General features: G+C 40.8%; 1 protein-coding gene across 3 annotated transcripts in view; it reads right to left on the minus strand.

Annotated features, from left to right (window-relative positions):
• Positions 1–618: 618 nt before the first annotated feature.
• Positions 619–19491, minus strand: part of RGS12 (regulator of G protein signaling 12) — an 89455-nt gene continuing 70582 nt past the window's right edge. For 2 of the 3 annotated variants that reach the window (XM_085223549.1, XM_085223547.1), the window contains exon 18: positions 3514–9816. In XM_085223549.1, the coding sequence (XP_085079675.1) occupies positions 9452–9816 (365 nt within the window). In that variant the 3' untranslated portion in view covers positions 3514–9451. Of the gene's footprint in view, positions 881–3513; positions 9817–19491 lie in introns of those variants that run through there. The other variant, XM_085223548.1, reaches the window with a different exon arrangement.

Consider the following 19491-nt stretch of genomic DNA (forward strand, 5'->3'; position numbering starts at 1 on the left):
CTTTTGTTCCTACACAGAAACACAAGCCTTGGCTCTCAGTACCATGCCTCGTGCTGCATTTGGGAGAGCCTGTGCCACAGTGCACCAAAGGTGGAGAGGTACACAGATGCCCTTCAGCAAGGGCTCTTGCTACATACAAAAGCCCCACTACTCACAAACTTCTCTTCTGCTGTAAGACCTCCCTCTGTCACCACGTGTCCATAGCTTCATCCTTTCACACACTGCTGCAGTGCACACTCATTGCCAGAATGGTGAAGGCCAAAAGTGCTCAAACCCAACTGCTTTGGTGGTAGAAAACCCAGCTGTGTTCCACCAGGCATAGGCAGAATGTCAGCAGAAGCAGAAGGTGCCCCTAGGCTTTATGGTACAGAAAGCATGTTCTGAGGGTACAGTAACTTTCTGTGTTTTCATGTTTCTACCCTCAGCATCTCTTGCAATAGAGATTCTGTTCCTGACAAAGCCTAACCAGCCCAAACATAAAGCAGGGAGATGTATGAAATGACAAAACTGGGGTCACTGCCAGTAAGCAGCCCCTTCTGCATAAATCCCAACTTCAGAAAAAATGTGTATACTGCTCACTGCTAGCCCCAAGAATAGGTCTGGGCTAGAGATTGTACAATATGGTTAATGTCTCTGCTGTGTTTCCTCTCTTTTTTTCCCTCATTTCCCTGTAACTTTGTGCCACTCCTTGTAATTGCTGCAGAAGTGTAATTGCTGCTCTGTGTAATTTCTGCAGAAACAATCTGAGCTGTCATTGACTTACATTGTTCACACATCAGGAGAAACTGGCAGATCATACTCACCCCACCATCAGAGACATGCTGCATATGTATCTACATCTGAGGCAGGCACTGAGAATCCCATTACAAGCAGTGGAGATCTAGAAAATACAGAAGAATGAAATTTAAGGTACAAGCCACCCATCCAAATGTATGCATTAATTCTAGGGTAAAACAAATAATGTATTATGTCCAGGGACATGAGCTCCATCAGATCAGCTCTGTCAGGATTACTCTGAATTTAACTGGACTCTTGTTCACACATGGCCCAGTGCTATTAGTCATGCAGGTACCTAGTGAGAAGCATCATGTCTTATGGCAACAAGTGAGACCTGAAGCACTGTGGAGTTTTGAGCACCACAATATAAGGAGGACATAAAACTATTAGAGAGCATCCAAAGGAGGTCTACAAAGATGGAGAAGGGTCTGGAGGGCAAGGTGGAGTGGCTGAGGGCCCACGGTTTGTCAGGCACAGAGTGGGAGGGGAGGCCTCATGGTGGCTGCAGCTCCTTACAGGGAGCGGAGGGCAACGCTGAGCTCTGCTCTGTGTGACAGTGACAGGGCCTGAGGGAATGGCATGGAGCTGTGTCGAGGAGGGGCAGCTGGGGGTTAGGGAAAGGGTCTGCACCAGAGGGTGGTGGGCATGGAATGAGCTGCCCTGGGCAGTGGGCACAGCCCTGAGCTGCTGGAGCTCAAGGAGTGTTTGGACACCGCTCTCAGACATAGGGTTTGGGTTTGGGTGATGTTGTGTGGAGCCAGGAGCTGGACTCAGTGGATGGTTTTTGTGGGTTTCTTCCAGCTTGGGGTATTCTATGACTCTACAGGCTATGACAGATGTTAGTTATGTGTCTGTGTGGCAAATGGCTGCAAAACTTCATATTTTTCTATCTGTGTCTTTATAACAGGAATATAAACAGACAACATGCAGTGGAAGAATCAGCATTCTGTAGGAGGCTGCCATGGTGTCAGTTTTGTGGTAGCCACTTTGGCCATCGAGCACCTCCCAAAGGGAGGATTGGCACAAGCATGCCTGTGCCTTCACCTCCTTCCCAAGAGAGTGCAGCTGTGCCATGTGTTGTGCTGGGTTTTCTAATAAATGCACAGATTTTACTCCGTGCTCAAATCAGCAAGGACAAGATCAAAGATATGCGCCCACTGTCACCAATTATCTCCTGGTTGCAAATAAGTTCCAGCTAACTGCTTTGCATACAGAGGAATTGCTTCATCATAGTCATAGGACTGGTTCTGGAAATTCTAAAGTTGTAGAAGAGGTGGAAGTTATGTGGATATTATTGATATTTGAGTTCATGTCATTCATAAAATAGTATAGCTACTGAAAGGTGTGCTTGTGCAAGTCTATGAATAGAGAATAGTAATTAAAGGGTCGTTTCTCTTATAAAGTATTTTCATCTTTCCAGGAAATGCTCATATCATTAAGAGATACCCTGGTTCTCTCTCAGAGGAATGGGGATAGACATTAGCTTCATTTCTGTGCCCTGATTTAAGATTACTCCATTCCAAGGCATTATCTTAAATTACATGAATTTATAGCTGGCCTTTCATTGCTTTTCAACCTACTTGAGGTTTGAGGCTTGAAGTTGTATAATAACTAAGCCATATACTGTTTTGAGACCATGAGTAGAGAGGAGGGAAATCAAATAAAATCCAGGTTAGTGTGTCCTGGAAAAGCAGACACCAAGTACTTAAGAATACCTGATGTGAACTATAGGCACTTGAAGATGCTCTTGTGTCAACTCTGTGTATATACAGGGGTAGAATTTATCTTCATCACTGAAAACTGGTATGAGATTGTCATGGGGATAATGCAGTGTTGACACAGACTTGGAAGAATTATGTTTCATCCCCATCAGTCATTATTTTCTATTACTGGTACCCACATTTCTGTGCCGCCCCTTGCTCTGGCAGTGTTCAAAGTACAAATGACAAGGGTGACAAATGAGATGGGAACCATTTAAGAATCATTACATCACTGATTCAAGTTAGTGTGCACAGACACTGACAGTTCCACTCTTGCTGCCTGGTAGATAGAGCATTCATTTATTTCATCATTGCCTGCTGCAGGTTCAGAACAATTTAGTGTATCATTCCGTGCAGAAACTGCAGAGCTGGGCAACCCTGGTTCTTGCAAAAGGGCAGCCAGAGAGGGATTAGTCTGTATCTGGAAAACATGCAGCTGCTCCTTTGCCTCAGGATTGCAATCCCTTTGTGTTGTTACAAGAGAGCAAAAGGAATTAATTAAAGGCTAAAAATCTAACCCACTATTATTAAATTCCTAAAGATGAGCTATTTTGAAGGTATATAAATATTTGGCAAAAATTCTTAACAATTCTCTTTAAAGAAATTCTTTTATGTAAGCCAGGTTTAAGTAGACTTTTTTGCAAACTCTAATAAGATGCAGGCTGCTTTCAGGTTGTCTCATACTTTCATTAAAGCTCTGATATGAGTAACTGCTAGGTCCAAATGTCAGGAGGTCCCAGCAGCTGAGCTCAGAGGACAAGAGCTTACTCTACAGCCCTTCATCCTCTGTGCCACTACCTGGTCGAGCCATACTCCACCACAACCACTGATGGGGACAAAATGCAACTACTCTAAAATGCATCAGTGTAAGTTCATATATAGAAATGGTTATAAAGTAGATATTTTTCCCTGTGAGCAACCGGGGAAAAAAATCTCATTTTTCATCTTCACATTGAAATTAGAAGTCAACAAAGCATTATCAGGTTCAGAGATATAAATTATTTATTTACTAATATACAGTAAACATTTTAAATGAGTTTGACACACTTAAGACTCTACAAGCATCATTGTGCGGTCAGAATTTCTCAATACTTTGGAAATACACTGCATGAGAAATTAGTCCAATGTGCATTTTCATATTAGAAAATCATTGTATAGAAGTTTAAAGTCACAAACACAAGTAAAACAAGAATACAAATCAAATTCACATTGATTGTAAATCAAATCACATTGATTTGATCACAAGCTCATTTTTAGTCTGTATGACAGAATCATCACTTAAGATGAGAAAATACGAACAATTTTCTTATCATCCATTGAAGAAATTCAGAAAGCATGTTAGTTCACGTGTAACACATTGGATTTGTTAACATTTTGAGTAATGCAAACAGGCAAGATCTGCTTACACAAAGTCATCCAGTACTTCCCAGCAGGTGATAGAACCATAGAATCATTAAGTTGGAAAAGACCATTAAGGTCATCTAGTCCAACCATCAGCCCATCACCACCAGCCCACTAACACATGCCCCTCAGTGCCACAGATAACAGTCTTCTGAAAAAAGTCCAGAGGAACCTGGCTAAAAATAATGGTGGGTCTTTAGAAAGGAAGTATTTTAGTAAGATTGATGAAAGTTTTTCCTGTGTTTTAATTGGCATTGGCTCAGGGCTCACAAACCCACTGGTTGTTCAGTACCCTGATGCCACACTGCTAATTTTGGGATGCTGCTCCAACAATGACGGAAGTATTTGGATGTGACACTCGTTTTTGCTGCAGGGCAAACACCCACACCATCCACAGAGCAGCCCTGTTGTCACACGGGCTTTCTACATTCCCACAGAGCTTGGAAATCTGCCCAGTGATGCAGAAAATAGAGTGATTTCTAAACCCGGCACAATGAGCTGCAGTGGGGATTGAGGAGTGTCTTGGGCTTGCAACGGTTTTGGCTCCTTGCACCTATTGAAATGGACCTGCCGTTGGGCTGGGGCTTTCTCAAGCTGAGCCTTTGGAAACCTTCCAAAATCTCTGAGAACTTTGGGTGTTTGCACTCCAGATGCTGCAGCCCACTACCACACACGCATCTGGGCTCTCAGTCACAGAGTACCTTAGGAGAGATGATTTCAAAAGGCAATATTCACTTCCAATGCTCTGTTGGAGTTGATATAAGCAGTAGCACCACAGCTGAGAAACAACTACAGCAAGGATTTCAGTTTTGTGGTGAAAATCAAGCTACTTCTAAAAAATAAAATCATAGAATCATAGAATGGTTTGGGTTGGAAGGGACCTCAAAGGTCGTGTAGCTCCAGATCCCTTGGCCAAGGGCAGGGTTGCCAACCACTGAATCAAGCATGAGATGAGGCTGCCCAGGGCCCTATACAACCTGGCCTTGAACACATTTAGGGCTGTGGCAGCCACAGTTTCTCTGGGCAGCCTGTGCCAGAACCTCACCACCCTCACAGCAAAAATCTTCCCCCAACATCTAATGTAAATCTCCCCTCTTTTAACTTAAAACCATTCCTCCTTGTTCTGTCACTGTCTACCAGTGATAAAATAGGTTCACAAATATGTCTGTGCCAAAGAGACAAGGAAGCTACTGGCTGAGCCACTCCTTTTGGCTGCTTTCTGCTAAGAAATTAAATTCTGGCATAAGAAGAGGAGGAATAAAACAATGCACATGGTAGCAAATGCAAGAAACGAGACCAAATCTTTCAGGCAGAGAATTAGTGCAAGAAGAACCTGGCATCCCTGAAGGATGTGAAATAGCCCCCAAAAGACTTTCAGGGCCATGAGAAAGTGCACAGTGCAGTCAGGTACTGGCTCCTTCCCATGGAGCAGTAAATCTTTTGCAAAGTCCCTTTGCAAAGCCTGTTTATGTGCCTTCATAAAACAGCAGTTATTTGTCACGCAGTCCCCAAGAGAGAAATTGCACAGAGGTTTAGTTTGCATGTCTGTTATATCACAAATCACTTGTCAAGGAGCACTGCTATTGTACTGTAGTAATCCTGAGAGGGAAGTCCCTTTTCAAGTTTGCCTATATGTATATTTTCTATTCTTCACAGAGCCTTTAAAACAATAAACAAGATAACTGTCGCTGTTGTGGAGCCTGTGAGGCTGAAACCACTTCAATTTGAAGCCCAGATGCCATGACAACAAGTGAAATATGAGAGAACTGGGATACTCAATAAAATTTAGAATGCTGCAGGATTTTCTAAGTGTATTTTGATATTGCTGGAGCTGGCCTTTTTTATAGTTTCAAGAACTGTTCAAGAACTGATATAGGCCAGTGGATCTCCCAAATCCACATGAAAGAATGGGAACATCAACTTTTTCATGTACGTATCATTGTGGGCTTAAGAGTAACTCTTTAAGTGTGTTTCAACAGGGAAAAACTGGGTGAAAAAAAAAGGGAAATAAAGCCACATAAAAGTTGATTATCTTTAGGAAATAACTGGCAAGAGAACAGATTACACTATCAAGGAGCGCTTCAATTGGCCTACTTCTTTGATTGCGAGTAGATGTCATTAGTAGTGGAAATCACAGGATAACGAGGCAATATAAAATTATATTATTAGATTTGGGTCACTCAGTAATTAATCCTGGCCAACATCCTTAGCAAAATCAAGGACAATATTAGCCAGAGACAGGCCACGCACATCCATTATTGTTATCTCCACAACCTGAAGCAGCTGATTCCTCAGTTTTGCTTTTCTGACAGATATTGAAAAGGAGAGCTAATAAGTCCAAGCAATGAATTTCCATGACCTAGCTGAGAAGTCATTGTTTTAAATAATAGGTCAATAGCTGGCATAGCAGTGCAGTGCAGGGATGAAGGCTTTTCCCATGTTCCCTCATTTATAGGATTTCCAGGCATTGTGCCAATGTTTTTCCGTATGTTAAAGAAAACTCCATTCTTCCACATCCTTCACTTTTCTGCAAGCAGCATTATTATTCCTTGCTGTCAAATTCCCTTTGAATCCTCAATACAGTCAGACCGTTTGCTGCACTCAATATAAAAACAGCCTTTTTGTTTTCCTGCTTTTTCCTCAGCTCAGCAGCTTTCAGAAAGAAAATAGTGACCAATTTTAAAGATCTGCCCTCAAAAGTCTGTGAAACGTATGAAATAAATGTACGCTTTCCTATGGGCAAACATACACTGTCCCCATGCTGTAATTTTGTACCTTTATCTTAACTAGTTCTAGCTGTTAAGTCTGCTCAAAGGTTGGATAACCAAGTGCCCTTAAGCTGTGCCCACTTGAGCTCTGGGTATGCAGCTGCCCACCTCAAGCAGAAGGGATTCACGCTCAAGAGGTCTCTTGGATCCCACATGCTTTGTCTGTTTGGTAGCCCCAGTAGATCTCTTTCAACTACTTGCCCTTGTAAAATTCCTACCTCCCCAGTGCACCTTGGCAAGGTGTTTCACCAGTCTCATATTCAGGGGTGAAGAACCACCTCTTGGAGCTAAACCTCGTTTCTACCAGCAGAAGGCCTCTAGCTCTTGTCTTAGAAGAAAGCAAACAGTCTGTCCCTGTCCATTCTCCTCATGGCACTCAAGTGTTCTGGGACTCCCTTAGATAACCCTTCAGCAGTCTGTTTTTACAGTTGAATTCAGCACTGATCACCAATTGTCACTGAAGTAGGTGCACAGATCGTTTCATCTAAAATACTGATTGGAGATTAACGAAGTGTTGAATTAAAAGAGATTAATTAGTGTGTCTGAGTTTCAAGTTTTTATCTGTATGAGATCAGGATTCGATTTTCCAAAACACACAAAAAGTGCAAAATGTGCCACCTGTCACCAAGCCCTCTCTTGGCTTTCACTGGTTTCACGTTGGTCCTGATTAGAGCAAAGCTCCTGATTTGCTGGGAGATACCTGTCTATGCAAACAAGTGGCCTATATCAATTATTATATTGATATAAGCAATATTAGCAATTATTAGCAACACACTACCAAAAGAGTAAGAAGAAACAAACATGGGAAAAACATTTTTAAAATGCATCATTATTTTAAGCATTTTCTCATAGTCACTGTGCTACCGCTGCTGTGCTACAATATGTCCTGTAAGGATGATAAACAGTACGATAGGATGCAACCTCCCCCACCGACCAACAGGAGCAATCAGTTCAGTAGAGCAGCATTTCTCCTTTACCCTTTTATTCTCAGGTCTCACAAAGCCAACCTGCACTTTCTGCACTGTGGCTCTGCTGGCAGCTCAGCCCATCACACCATGGGATGGCTGCATCAGCTCCCGAGCCTGTTCACCACTCCCACTCCAACTTTGGCTGCTGCCAGCTGTGTTTCCCTGGCACGGATACTTGACCGCAGTGGGAGCTGGGCTCGGGTAACCAGCTCATTTCGTTCACTGCTATGGGAAAGAACATTCAGATACCATCGAGCACTGACAGCCTCACAATGCTATTGCGAATTCCCCAAGTATCCAACATTGTTACACCACCACGATTTTAGCATGGCTCTCAAGCTGGTTTTAATCTTGCAGGTTTTTAAAATAGCAGCTATTCTCACAGCTCACATCATCCTTCAGTCGGCCACACGCTGCACTGAGCCTAACGTTAACGAGGATTTCCCTCAACAATAAGCACAAAATTGCTTTTTAGGGAAAAAAGAATTGAAGTTTGAAAGCTAATGGGTGCTATGTCCATTTATATCACTGGAGTGTTTAGTTTATTTAAAGCTTTAAGAATCATATTTACTGCTGTAAAATTCTACGTAGCTCTTCCTCATATTACAAACAGATTTGAGTTTAAGGATCTGAGTAACAGCCTCCAGTATTCTCTGCTATTCTGAAACTTCACAATCCTTGGTAGATCTTAGCAGGAAGGGGTAAAGAAAAATAATTTAATGAATTGTCACAGTAATGCCTCCTTGTGTGGCTCTGCAGCCCAGGAGCTATGGAATATGACTTTCTGAGTCCCAAAATAATTTCAAAGCAGTGTACCACCAGAAGATCTCAGTATATGCACTCAATATTCTATCAGAGATGAACAGAGATCCAGCACTTTCCATGTACCCTCTTGCTTGTCCAGACTCATAACCTCTTCTCAAGAAACAGGAAAAGAGGAAAAGAAGAATGTGAGAAAGTAACACGCTCAGTAATATCTTTTCTTTCTCAGAACTGCCTAAGGCTAGAAGATGAACTGAAAGTATTACAGACAAGAAGAACGAGTGGCAATTAATTGCCTACTGAAAGAGCAGAAGAGAATCCACCTTTTCCCAAAGCCAAGTCACCAAGAGCATTGCTCAGTAGGGACCTAGATGGCCCTCTCACCGCTGTGTGATCAGTACATACATTCTTGCTATGGGAACACTCCCAGTGTTGGCTACAGGAGCACATGTTATTTATTCCTCAGCACAGGAAATTCAGGCTTCTTTTTTATTTTTTGTGTAACAAATGTCTTAGAGCATATATCCAGTCAGATAATCTACTAGACAAAATCATAGTCTCTTTACACCATTAGCTGATTTTACTTCTACTTCAAAAGTCTCCGAGCACACAAGGAATCCTGTAGACCAGGAAAACGTTAGAACATTAAAGTAAAATCATCTTAAATAAAAAGTTTGGGTAGGGGAATTTATAGTGAGTTTGTCTTTACTAAAGACAAGAAGGGTAGGGGCGGGAAATCATTATTTTAATTGCACTGTGCAACAGAATCATGACAGGGAAAATGATATATAAACAGTATGAGAACAAAAACAAATTGTTCAATACTTTCATTTAAACACCTTTTTCTCATTCTACAGGTTCTAACTCATATCAGAACAGACTGTCTGGTAGGCTCGTTGAAGGCAACGGGTACTGAAAACAGCTTAAAACTTGCAGAAACATGTCCCTAAGGCATATCCCCACTGCTGCTGGTGCCAGGCAAAAATACCAGAGCTCATAATTAAAAGCAGACATTTTAAACAAAAGTAGCTTTATACTGATTCTCAGTGCCCTTACTCTTCTCACTCTTGACAGCAATCAGAGATGGAAGGTCTGATGTCCTATAAACTCCAGTCCTCATCCTCCCTTGGCAGGATCTCAGTTCAGAGATGTAACCTTCAAAGCTGAGGTTCCCTTCAGAGTCATCACAGGAGCGTGTTCCGGTGTCTTCCAGTTTGACCCCATCCACATCAATAATCCTGTTCACAGGCAGTTCTTTACCGAGGCTCTCCCTCACACCTGCAGGATTAACGCTTCTGTTGGCCTTTGGTTTGAGAGACGTCTGCTCACCAGGGTTCCCTGAAGTCCCCTGTGAATCTTTTCTCTTTTTGTGGTTTGCACCTGATAGAAGAATTAGAAACAAATGAAACAAAAACCACAAAACAAAAGAGTTACATATCTTCTGGGTTCGAACAATTTCCATACTGCAACCTCCTCTGAGGTCCTGAAGGTAGATCAGCAGCTGAGATGTTCCTCTGCCCCATCACAAGTTGTGGGTGCCCCATCCCTAGAGGTGTCAAGGCCAGGTTGGGTGAGGCCCTGGTCAAACTGATCCAGTGCCTGACGCATAGGCTGTCAACTTTGTCCATGGCTGGGAGGTTGGAACTGGATCATCTCTGAGGTCCTGTGCAACCCAAGCTGTTCTGTAACTCTGTCTATGAACATGGAGACCTCCCGAAGTACCAAGCAAGAAACTGAACAGATCTCAAAGGCATATGTAATGCCAATATAGATCTGACTTAATTTAGCATTATTTAGCACAACTCCATTAAAAAAAATCTACTCGGTGTAAATTTGTACGCACCTAGAACAAAACTCTCACATAAGCAAAACCAAACGTGAAGGACGAGGATACAGAAATTCCACTGGGGCAGAAAGGGAAATGCTCCTTGTTTGGATTGTCCTTTAACACCAGATTCCTGCTGAGATACCATTTTATTTGGCTAGATGCTAATCTTTCCCTAATAGATTTAGGATGATTTGAAGTTTCAGTTTGCTGTGCTGAACTGCAGAGTATCAACTAGGAGGCTAAATGACAAAGCTAGCTTTAAAATCTTCTGTGCTTGATCTGTATGCAGTTTTTGTTAGAAAAATAATTAACTAACAATTATGAATATAATCATCTTTATTGAGGACTTTTTGATGTGGAGAAAGAGGAAGATGAAAAGGACAAAAAGCAATTTCATACTGTTTAATCAAATCACTGCAGGGCCTTCTCAAGGATTAAGACTTTTTATGTAATGAAAATAAGTTAAAATTCTAAGTAATACAATATTATGATAGTGCTTTAGCTAGTGCAACCCCTTCCACCAGTAATTCATATGTTCCACATCAGTAGTGCTTGCTTTTTTTCCACATCTAGAGGAATTATATCAAATTCCAAACAAATCAGCCAAGAAGCAAATCAGCAGAGAGAAGGCAAAAAGCTTTCTCAGCCCTGTTAGCCCAGCAATTACAGCTAAACTGTAATGGGACTGTATTAACATTTCATGTTTACTTTTCCATACAGCAAATTGAACATCAGGTTAACTCTAACTGCTGTTTGCATGGCTGTGGTGTAAAATGCTATTCTTGTACTCTTGAATGTTTGTCTTACAGAGCTATAATGAATGGTGATCTGGATCTTTTTAATCTACTGCTCCATGCCCTTTGAGGAAATCTCTGACTCTCCTTTCATGTTGTTTAAGAAGGGATATTCATTTCTAAAAAGCTGTACTAATGACAAATCACAACAAACAGTTTGCACTGAGAGAGCATGAGTCATCTCAATCTTATTATTAAGAATACATCCTACAAAATGCAGTGCAGAGCAAGAACTGTGATGGTGTGGTAAGGTACCAAAGCTCTGTAGAACTTCAAGTTCAGTACCAAACTGAAGGTTTCTGCAACGGCCTGTTGGCATTCACAGGGCTCAGCAAACATCTCTGGAAACTCATGCTAAGGAACACTACGGAAGGTGTAAGTGTTCCTGTATTTCTTTGGCTGCTAGGCCTTTCTACATCTGCAGATAAGAAACGCCAACAGAAGGCTTAGAACTGCAGTGTCAGTGGAGCAACCAGGCTTTCAAGCTGCCTATTGGGAACAAAGCAAAAATGAGGCCGCTGTTAGCTCTCGGGTTTCACAAGGCATAAGCTCATCTGATGAGGAACAAGCTTGTATTAGGAGCAGTTTTTTCTACTAATGGCTTTATTAGGAGCAATCCTTTTGAAGAATCTAATAAATCACTACCAGAGATGGGAGGAAAACACAGAGGGCCTTGTCTGAAATACTGGTTCAGAAGAATGCAGAACTACTGAGGGATAATATTGTGAAGATGATTTCTCTTTTCCTGGCAGGGCAGAAAAGACCTTGGCTCATCTATGCCAAGGAGGAAGGTGATTTCAGGAGTAGTGCTACACTGGAAAAGTACTACCTTGCTTTTTTCCCCAGTTTCTCAAAACAAAACATTTACAAAGGAAGCGAGGCCACTTAGCACAAGTAATAAAAGCTCGTCAGGATTTGCATGGCATCTTCCTGAATATAATTTGTCAGACACTCACCTAACTTCAGAACGGATAAAACCCAGCTCTTACAGCTTTAGTTGCACAGACCAGTTTCCAATATGACTGCAATAGCAAAATCCCATCAGTCGGTAATCTTTGGCTCCACTGCTAAGTACTTGTGCATTTGATCCTGGTAATATGTTCCACCTGGTTTAAAGCTGCTAAACTGGAGACCTGCACACAGGCCTGCATTTTTCAAAAGGTAAATGATCAGGCAGCATCTTGGCTGATCTTCCAATGTCCATTACCAATATTTCTCCTTTCCTGACATTTAATTTAAAGCTATCTGATTTTAACATTATGATTATGGAAAACCCGCCTCTGCCTCTATGGATGTAGACAAAGGGAGTTTTTGTTCTTCTGCATAAAATAATCCTCATGATCTAAGTAAAATCTAAGCAAGATACTGGAAGACATTGCCTTCCAAGTAGTTTAACACCAGTAGAGCATCTGGCCAAGTTCCAGGCAAAGATGAGATCACAAGAAAACTGGATATTTCAGCAACAACATTAACCATCAAATGTAGATAATAGGATCAAATAACCATAACTCCAATGGAGGTGTTAGGATTTATAGATTCATCCACAGTTTCCAATGGATGTGATGCAAATGCTGATATTTCTGTGCTGCAGTTATTAGGTCCATTTATATTCAAGGTGCCACCCTAATTATGATGACTCCTTACAGGACGATTTAGATCAGATCTGAAATTCAGCACCTCTAAGTGATCAGTATTAGAACCAGTTCCACTCACATCATTTTTTTAAATAAATATAAGCAGTTGTTTCACATGAGCTCTGTGTACTTCATATTTCAGTCCATACTTAGTGAATTTCATATATGATGGAATGTTAAATACTGTTCCAATCCCATTTCTATATAGACACCTATTCCATATAGATGCATCATTTTACTTCAAATTCCGGCTTTGCTAAAATCCTGTTTTTCTTGTCAAAATCTTTTACTGTATCGATGGCTCTTGGTTTTACTGGAAGATAAAAAGGATATTCTGCTCATTACTATTACCAGACATTCAACTTCTAACAGAGAGAGAGGATTGGATTTTCAGCTAAATATAATGAGCTCATTTAATGATTCTGCAATGACTTAGAACAGATAAGAATCTGTTTGAAGTATTCCATAACACATATAGCTCTTGTGAAAAGAAATCACCAGTGTTTTCAGGAGCTACTATTGAAAGCATACCAACAGGCATACCGCCAACAAATATAATTAGTCATTTTCAAATGACAGATCCAAATGCATAGACTGGTGTGTTCTGTAATTTGGGAGTCTGTGCAGATACTGCTCTCATCCCTCATTCAGTACAATTGTCCTGAGGCCATCAAGTGCTAGCTCAGAGAGATTTTTTTTTCCATAAGACTCATAAGGAGCTTTGTGGTGCTCATTTCAGGAGTGTTCCCCTGGATGAAATATCTCAGTATGAGCATCCCTTTTCCTTGAGCTACGTGCACTCGGGCAGTTTTGTTCTGGGAAACGGCACTCTCTCTTCTTCTTCTGAACCATTGTGAAGTGGTACTTCAAAATGCTAGGCTTCCCAGATGTGGATGGATGAGGAGCTACGAGATATGGTGTAGTGGCTTGTGGTAGCAATGGTAATGGGAGGACGGTTGGACTAGATGATCTTGTAGGTCCTTTCCAACCTTGTGATTCTATGATTCTATGGATTCTTTTAAGTGGTGGAAAAATGACTTCCATGCTGGTTGATGTACTGTTATCACTGTAAGCATGTTTCTTTCAAAGTCTGTCAAGTGATTTGTGATTCTGAGGGGAAGAGAATACTTTACATTTAGAGTTCCGCAGGTTAAATTCCCCTTCAAAAATTTCCTTCCTTTCATCTCTTAACTGCCATATCCCTGCGGAGAAACAGGATCTAATATAAATGTTCCTAACTACAGCTTTTGCTTAATGTTTCCTAAGGAAATTTGACTTAATAAGCTGTATTTCATGATAAAACAACTGCATCATGTGGTTGGTGCCTTGAAACCTGATTCTCAAACAACGATGGTATCAAGCTAGGAAATTGATTATCCTACAAAGTAAGTGCATTCTGCATATTAGTCTTCCATTTGCTTATGCACTGGAAAGTTCTGGAATACATTTGCAGCATTAAGCCTAGAATCATAGGTTGGACAAAAATTCTTTCACTGCTCTCATCTCAAAAGAATTCGCAAGACAAAAGCACAGGGCATTATTTGGAAAGGAAAAACAGAACACAACACAGAAGGAGGAGCTGGTGTGACTGCCACCATGCATAACAATGCATAGAATGAAGAGAACAAACAAGGCAGGCACACGGTGATCTCACATGGCTACAACAGCAGTGGTAGGCACCTCCACACATCACTCCAAGGCCAGGGGCAGTCTGAGATGAAATAAATTGAAAAGCTCTGAATTCTGAACCAGACTGCCCTACAAGCCCTCAGTAACTCTGGGCAATTTGAACTTCCTGCTTCTTCGCTGCTAAAACTGAAATAATTCTCAACTGAATGTTTTCCAAGCGTGACATGGCAAAACATCTCTGCAGCAGTCTACCAATATTCATCCCTCTTTGAGATCTTCCAGTATTTTGCTTTTCCATCAGTTCTTTTTACAAGTCAGTTTAATTGACTGCTGAGAGTAAAATATTGGGAAATAGTGGACTGAATAACACGAATCAGTCAATTTAATCTGCCATTTGCTGTATTATTTTTCAATTAAGAGAGTCTAAGATGTGGTTCAGCAGGGCTACCAGTTAACTTCAAGCAATAACTAAGTTCATTTCACTGTCCAAATGTAAGTCATGCTTTTGAATAGATCTGGTTTTAGCCTGTGTGCCTTTGGTTCAAAGTGAGGTTGCAATTTTTTATCCAATCAGCAAGATAATTTGCTAATTCCTTCTACAATGTGTATTGTGCTGCTTGGCTGAAATCAGCTTGCATTTCAAATAATTATCCCTCAAGGCCTTCCTCACTTCCCAGTTGTCTACTCCTAGCATAATTCTCCTTCTCCTTTGCTTATTATTGATCTCTGTCATGTACTACATGTAATTCTCTCATTTAATCATGCTCTGATTAAAAGGAGATTAACAGATTCTGCCCCTAGTATTGCTGGATCCCTCTGAATACTTCTTTATATTGATCTAAAAATCCAATTACCTTCTATAAAATTACACATAGCTAGTAAGGATATAACTGCTGGACAAGAACCTTTGTTAGAAATTATTAGTTACAATAATTGTACGGTTTTAAATTATAATCCCCTTCTTTTCTTCTTATTTTCTCCTTGCATGCTTTCACTTCTATGCTTATCTTGATTTGCAGAGGAAACATTGCTGGATTTTCTCTAAAAATGCCACATCAATTAAGGAGCTATGTAAAATATCAGTTGCATACACCATTACAGAATTTATTACAAAAATAAGCTTACTTAGCATTCTTCTGGAAGATGTATGTGTGAGTTTTTAATCTCCTTAACTTTCACAAAGTTGATTGCACTTAGGATTTATTACCCTTAAAGCCGAAAAGTTTAGCAGACAAAAAAAGTCCTAGAAATCCAGCTTCTATTATCTGATTCCTTCATTACAATGTCCTGCATCCTTTCTGTGAATAATGAAAAAGAGCAGTGGGGATTTTTTTTTGACACTGGGAACAATAGCCAGCCCCAGGCTGAGTCCACCCAGCATTCTATTTCTGCATCCGCTTTCAAAGAGAAAAATCCCAGCACTGGTAATAACCATCCTGCTTCTCAGAGCTCTTCCCAATAAGAAAGGAAGTGAGTTAATTTTGAAGATGATACTGCTCACCTATTTCAGAAACAAGCAGATTCTTCAGAATAAATTAAATACCTGTTTCCAAGTATATGGCCTAAATTCACACAGAATCACAGAATCACAGAATTGTAGGGGTTGGAAGGGACCTCTAGAGATCATCGAGACCAACCCCCCTGCCAAAGCAGGTTCCCTACACCAGGTCGCACAGGTAGGCGTCCAGGCGAGACTTGAATATCTCCAGAGAAGGAGACTCCACAACCTCCCTGGGCAGCCTGTTCCAGTGCTCCGTCACCCTCACCGTGAAGAAGTTCTTACGCACATTCGTGCGAAACTTCCTGTGCTGCAGCTTATGTCCGTTTCCCCTCGTCCTGTCTCCACGTACCACTGAAAAGAGACTGGCCTCACCACTATGGCCGCCACACCTCAGATATTTATAAACTTGGATCAGGTCCCCTCTCAGTCTTCTTTTCTCAAGGCTGAACAGACCCACTTCACTTAGCCTTTCTTCAGAGGGGAGATGCTCCAGGCCCTTCACCATCTTTGTGGCCCTCCGCTGGACTCTTTCCAAGAGATCCCTGTCTTTTTTGTACTGGGGAGCCCAGAACTGGACACAGTACTCCAGATGAGGCCTTACCAGGGCAGAGTAGAGGGGGAGGATCACCTCCCTCGACCTGCTGGACACGCTCTTCTTAATGCACCCCAGAATGCCATTGGCCTTTTTGGCCATGAGGGCACACTGCTGGCTCATGGCCAACCTGTCGGCCACCAGGATGCCCAGGTCCCTCTCTGCAGAGCTCCTCTCCAGCAGCTCATCCCCCAGCCTGTATTGGTGCATGCAATTATTCCTCCCTAGGTGTAAGACCCTACACTTGCTTTTGTTGAACCTCATCCGGTTTCTTACTGCCCAGCTCTCCAACCTGTCCAGGTCTCGCTGAATGGCAGCACAGCCTTCAGGCGTGTCAGCCAATCCTCGCAACTTCGTATCATCAGCAAACTTGCTGAGGGTGGCCACTATCTCCTCATCAAGGTCATTGATGAAGATGTTGAACAAGACTGGACCCAGCACACAGACCCCTGGGGGACACCGCTGTTTACAGGTCTCACCATTCATCCCTTATCTTACAGATCCATGCTGTGTAAGCATTACTGCAGAAAGCTCATCCTGTTTTTGCTCACCCTGGCTGGCTCTTTATCTTCATATAGTCATGAATTGGAAGAGACCCACTAGGATCACTGAGTCCAACTTCTGGCTCCACACGGGACCACCACCCAAAAATCTGACTGTATGTCTGAGAGCATTGTCCAGATGCTTCTAAATGACGTTACCCCAAAGATGATACCCAACAATCCATTTTGTATCTACACAGAGATTTTTAAATACATTTTTATTTGCTTGAATTGCTCCATTAAGCCCATCACCCACCCAAATAAATACCTTCCTACTCAGAAGGCAATTCTAACTGTAACTTCATCTTAAGCATTTTTCTCACCTGGACAGGGAACGTGCTTAACCATCTGGGAAAAACTGATGGATATGGAGGACTACATTTAAAGTACCTGGACTACACCATGCAATTTAAAAAATTATACCCAGAGAGATTAAATCAGTAGTTTAACACTTTTGGAAACAAATGCATTACTCCAAGCCAATTACACCCAACAATAATTATTTCTTCTGCAGCTAGATATCAGCAACATTATATGTAGAAGCATTAAGTGTATTTCAGAAGTAATCTTCCTATCCAGAAAGCTCCAATTTTTGATGTGGGAAATGTCCCAGAACTATTAGGCTCATTCAAAAGTAAAGAAACACATCTGAGTAACACAACTAGAATTAGGAACAATTCTTGTGCTGCAAACTGATCTGATAATATGTACTTCATAGCTAAATCATACTACAGTAATACTTGTTCTACTTATTTAGCATTAAGATGTGCTTGAAAAATTATTCTCAAAAGCTCTGAGCACTGCAACCCTAAATTGTCTGTTTTTTGTCATTTACTTTGCCTTCTCGATCTTCAAATGAAGATTACTCAAGAGTTCCTCCTTACAGGGAATCGTTCACAGCAACTGGCCTGGCTTTGCACCACCAGTCTGGGGTCAGACAGTTGTCCCCAGCCCAACACTTATGCACAAGGGGCTGCTTTGCACACCCCAGCCCCTTCCCTGCAGATATAAACCCGACATGCGTACTTATAGTACAAGCATCCATGCCATATCAATTTGAAATGAAGCCACTTCAAATTACGTGGTCACCGTTTTTCATTTCCTCCTACCATTTTAATGTAACAAACCAATCAAAAACACATTTTCCATTGAGAGGAGATTATGAATGGATAACCATTAAGGCACTTAAAAAAGCATCCATTATTAAAGATTTTGTCCTTTTAGAAACTGATTATTGACTGGAGATAGCTTCCAGCATTCTTTATTGGGATTACTATACATCATTCAATAGTCTTTCCATGCAAACTCCATGAAATCACAAAAATAGAAAACTTTTCATAAATTCAGGGTTTTTTTGTAGATTACAGTTCCTGTAAAACAGTGAGAATAGTGTAAAACAGAGTTAGTGTATGCACCAAGATTGTAAGAGAGAAGAAAGATGTTTTCCATTATTTAGGTTTTTTTATTCCTCAAAAAAAAAGAAGAAAAAAAAAAAAGTTTGTCACAATACAGAGAAACTGAGATTTTAGTTTTGCAAAACTACTTCATTTGATTACTTAAAAGTCTCAGGTGACTATGACAGAAAAAATAAAACACAATCACCAGAGAAAGTAGAGTATATTGGGTGGAACACATGAAAATTCAAATCTGTAAAGGAAAGCCTAAAATAATTCAGTATGTAGGATATATGTAATTTTCTGTGGAAAAGCCTGCATGATTTTTAAAGGCAAAATGTAAAAGGACATAAACTACTCCATTATATTTCACAGAAGCCCACAGCTATGTGGGAATACAGTGACTTTTAGGAATAGGTTAATCTGTGCCCAGAACACAAGGAGGCCTAGGTAACAGCACTATAAGCTTCTCAGCAGTACATATATATACACAGTTATTTTTTTATTTTAATTAGGCTTCACAGTACTGTTATGTAGGACTCACCTCTCAGAATGAGAAGAACCATTAAATCTCCAGTACCCATTCAACCCTTCATTTTTTACCCACAATTACCAAGTAAAGAGGTTGCTATATTGGTCGTTCCACAACAAATGAACTGAAATCACCAGTTCATTTCTTAAGGACAAGGAAAGAAATGCTTGAGTTTAAAATAAGAAAAGTAATGAATATAAAGTTTAGCCCAAGAACCCAAAGACAGAAGAGACTCTCCTTTCAGGAGTTCTTTCAAGACTCATTTAAAAGAAATCTCCTCTCTTAGCTGCCTTGTGATGCACGTGTAAATGTTCAGGATTTAACGTGACCTCTGTCAGCACCTCAAGACAGTACTTGCCTTTGATATTTAAATTATTAACAAATATTACGTTTGTCTACTTTGTCTCATGGCAATTGCTAGTTCATATAAATTAATCTGTTTTTTGTTATTTTTTTTTATTAGAAGAAAATTTCAATCATAATTCTTAATCCAGAACTAAGAGAACCGTTTTTAAATAATGAAGAAAATCAAAGCTTAAAACCAGTTTGCATAACTAGGTCTATAATTTATTACTCCTGAGAGAACAAAGATACAAAATACATGTGAAA

Source organism: Meleagris gallopavo, chromosome 4 (assembly GCF_905368555.1).
Source record: "Meleagris gallopavo chromosome 4, MGAL_WU_HG_1.1, whole genome shotgun sequence".
Taxonomy (NCBI): domain Eukaryota; kingdom Metazoa; phylum Chordata; class Aves; order Galliformes; family Phasianidae; genus Meleagris; species Meleagris gallopavo.